The following is a 3,490-nucleotide window of genomic DNA, read 5'->3' as shown; positions in this document are numbered from 1 at the left end:
TGGCTGGGACATGGGTCGCTCTCTGTGGGAGGGGTGGGGGTGTGGGGACCGTCCCCCCGAGGGGAGTGTGGTCCCGCGGGGACAAGGTCAGTGAGGACAACAGGGTGTGTGCCCCCACCCGGGGGGGTCCCCGGGCCAGGGGGGACTGTGCCCGGGCGAAGGGGGGGCTCTCCAGGTTGTGCACCCCCCCCCCCGGGGGTGGCCGTGCCCGGTGTGACGCTCCCCAAACCCCCGTGGTGACTGTCCCCAGTCCGGTGGGCGGGGGGTGGGACTGCGCCCCGAGTCCCCGGGGGTGTAGGGGCGCCCCATACCCGGTGGAAACGGCCATGGCAGCTCCTGTCAGGCGGCGGAGGCGAACGGCGGCGGCGGCGGCGGCGGGGAGGGGGGGATGCCGGGCTACGATTACAAGCTGCTGGAGCGGCCGAGGCGGCGGGTGTTGTGCCCGTTGTGCGGGAAACCCATGCGGGAACCCGTCCGCGTCTCCACCTGCGGCCACCGCTTCTGCGACACCTGCCTGCAGGAGTTCCTCAGGTGAGCCCCGACGGGACGCCCACGGGGGTCGCCCCGACCTGGCGTCGCATCCCCATGGATCACCCCCTCCCCGATCCGGGGGTCCGCACGTTGGGGGGAAGGGGGGGGAGCAGCGGGAGCTTCTCCCCACCCCGCCACCCCCGCCGGGGAAGGCTGCGGATTTCCCCGGGGATGCGGGGAGCCCGGGATGGGGGAGTGCGGGGTTGTCCCCGGGGGTGCCCCGGGCCGGGGAAAGGGGGGTAACGGGGCGCCCCCGGGTTGTGACAGCCGCCCCACGGAGGTGCAGCGGCCCGTGGCCCCTCTCGGTTAGGAGGAGGAGGAGGAAGAGGAGGGCTGGCTGAAGCCTGGAGTTTCGAGCGTTTACAAAGATTTGTGTTTAACCCCTTCCTGCCCCGGCCCCGCCGGAGGAATCGACCGGGGGTGGGGGGAGAGAGAAGAGGGGGGTCCGGCTCCCCCCCCTCCACACACCGTGCCCACGGGTGAGCGCGACGGGGCCGTGGGTGCTGCTCTCTGGGAGCGACCGGAACGGGGCCCCTTCCCGCTCCCCCCCCCGCGGTTGGGCAACCCCGCTCCAGGTACCGGTAGCCAAGGGAGGCTGCCCGTGGGGCACGTGCCGGGGCCGGCGCTGCCCGGTTTTTGGCCCCCGTGCCCGGTGCAGGGCCGGGGGTGCCACAGCGGCACGGCGGGGGGGTGTCCGGGGGCGGGCGGCGGTGCCAAAGCGTCACCTCGGGCCCCGGTTTCCGCTGCCGCCTCCGGCTGCGCCTCGCCCCACCGGGGGAGACCTTTGCCCGGGCCCCGGGGGGGGGCACGGTCGCCGGGGGGTTGGTTTCTACGAAACCGGGCGTTCCCCGGGGATGGTGCCAGCCATCGCCTCCGCTCCCCTCCCGCATCCGCCCCGCGGGCACCTCGGCTCTACCGGGGGTGGCCGGACACCGGGGTCTCCATCCCGCCCCCCCCACGCCAAGACCCCCCTCGACGTCTTGACCGGATCAGGTTTGGGGGATTCCATGGGCTGAGCCCTCCAACTTCCCCTCCCACTCCCAGGGGGTAGGGCCGGGTGGGGGGATGCCAGGGGGTGGCAGGGGGGGGTCCCATCACCTTGCTTCGCCCCGACACGCCGCAAAGGTCAGAGGCAAGGACGGGCCCCCCCCCATCCCGGGAGCTGCCTCAGCACATTCCCTGCCCGGCCGAGCGTGAGGAATGGGGGAGGCTTTGTCGGGGATTAGGCGCTGGCTTTGGGTCACCGTCCCCCTTCCCCTGCCAGCCCCGGCACCCTGACACCCCGCACGGGGCGCGGGCACGGCCGGTTGCCCCCAAAAGGCGGTAGAGCGATGCCAGCCCTGGGACAATGGCAGCCGTGGGGACAATGCCAGCCCTGGGGCAATGGGCTCCCCGGAAAGGGCTGGGTGCCCCGTCCGGGAGCAGCTTATCTCAACGGGTGCCCGATGACTCCCACGGAAATAACCTGGATCGGGCACGTGGCAGGGCTGGATGCAGCCGTGCCCTGCAGGTGCTCACACCCCACACCACTAGGGATGTTTTTTTCTGGGAGGGGGATGTCCCTTGGCACTCCGTCACAGGGGTGGTGGCCACAGGGGGTGTCACCATGCCATCTCCCAGGCCAGCATGTGCCAGGTGGCACTTTGGTGGCTCCGTGGCGCCGTCTCGCATCTGCCTGGCAGCCCTGGCTGAGGGCATGCAGTGGTTGGACGTGCAGGGGCTGCACATGAGCAAGGTGACCTGGTGGCCTTGTCCAGAGCCACCTTGGGGACACAGAGTCCCTGCTGTGTGTCCTTTATGCAGCACTCATGGCCTCCCACCCCCAATTGTCCATTGGGGATGGCCTATGGGGTGCCACCCCTTGTCTGTCCCCAGGCGTGGTGTCATGAGGGCCAGGGGTGACAGTAGCTCCTGGCCAGCTGTGTCACAGACCTGGTTGCCTGCTCGGCTTCATCCTCATCCCTCCACCCCACACTGTCCCTCTGCAGGTCAGGGCTGAGCGTGGCCGTTCCCATCTTGGGGACAGCTCTCAGGAGGAGCAAACCCAACATGGGGACCCAGGGGGACGAGGACCCCTCCGGGGCAGCTGCTTGTCCCCTGTCCCTGCTCACCACGGTGGCTGGTGGGGCCGTTTCCTGCGGAGCAGGAGCTCCGGGGGCTGTGCATCCGGGCTGCACATCTGGCGCCCAGCTGTTGCCCCCTTCTTTCCCCCCCCCCCCCCCCCGCCGTGGGCCCCAGCACCTGGGGCTGTGGGTGCTTGTGTCCCCTGGCGGCACCGCTCCTGGCACCCTGCCTTAATCCCAGGGGGCTGCCGGGGCTCCAGATGGTGCCACGCTCACACGGCGGCTGGCCCCAGGCCCCTGGGGGACCACGGCTGCCATGCTGGGCTGGGGGGGGAGCTGCCGGGGGGGTGTCTGGCGGGGGCATTTCCCAGCTCAGACAGATGGAGCGGGATTAGAGCTGTGGCTCCCCGAGGGCCTTGGCACGGGGCGAGCGCTCGGGAGCGGAGGGGCAGCACTGACATCCCCCGGTGGGATGGTGGGCACCCTGTGGGACGTGGTGGCTGTGTCATCCCTATGGTGGTCCGTCCCCCAGCCCTGAGTGACCCTGTCCCTCTCTCTTGTCTTCCAGTGAAGGCGTTTTCAAGTGCCCAGAGGACCAGCTGCCCCTGGACTATGCCAAGGTGAGCCTGGCACACGGATGGGGAACCCCGCTCCCAGGGGATGTCCCTGTCACCTGTGCCCCCCCCACCCCCCACCCCACCAAAGGGGGCCAGCCCTCGGTTCCACACACCCTCCTGGCACGGCCACCCCGGGCTGGCACGGGCGCCCGCGCGGAAGCAAGAGCCCTTTGTGCCGCGGGGCCGGGGAACGGAAACCCACTCCCAACAAAGGGGGCTTGTTGGTGTCCTGGCGGGGGGGGCGGGGGGGGATCCGGCCCCGGGCAATGTGCCTGCGGC

The 3,490-nt window shown here is 71.1% G+C and overlaps 1 protein-coding gene across 1 annotated transcript in view; it reads left to right on the top strand.

Moving 5' to 3' along the window:
- The first annotated feature begins 388 nt into the window (after nucleotides 1–388).
- TRAF4 (TNF receptor associated factor 4) overlaps nucleotides 389–3,490 on the top strand; it is a 7,103-nt gene continuing 4,001 nt past the window's right edge. The window contains exons 1-2 of the mRNA XM_014953283.1: nucleotides 389–531; nucleotides 3,163–3,214. Coding sequence (XP_014808769.1) covers nucleotides 389–531; nucleotides 3,163–3,214 — 195 coding nt within the window. The remainder of the gene's footprint in view (nucleotides 532–3,162; nucleotides 3,215–3,490) is intronic.

Source organism: Calidris pugnax, unplaced genomic scaffold (assembly GCF_001431845.1).
Source record: "Calidris pugnax isolate Ruff unplaced genomic scaffold, ASM143184v1 scaffold133, whole genome shotgun sequence".
NCBI classification, from domain to species: Eukaryota; Metazoa; Chordata; class Aves; order Charadriiformes; family Scolopacidae; genus Calidris; species Calidris pugnax.
Note: the sequence above shows the minus strand (reverse complement) of the source record. Positions and strands in the feature narration are given on the sequence as shown.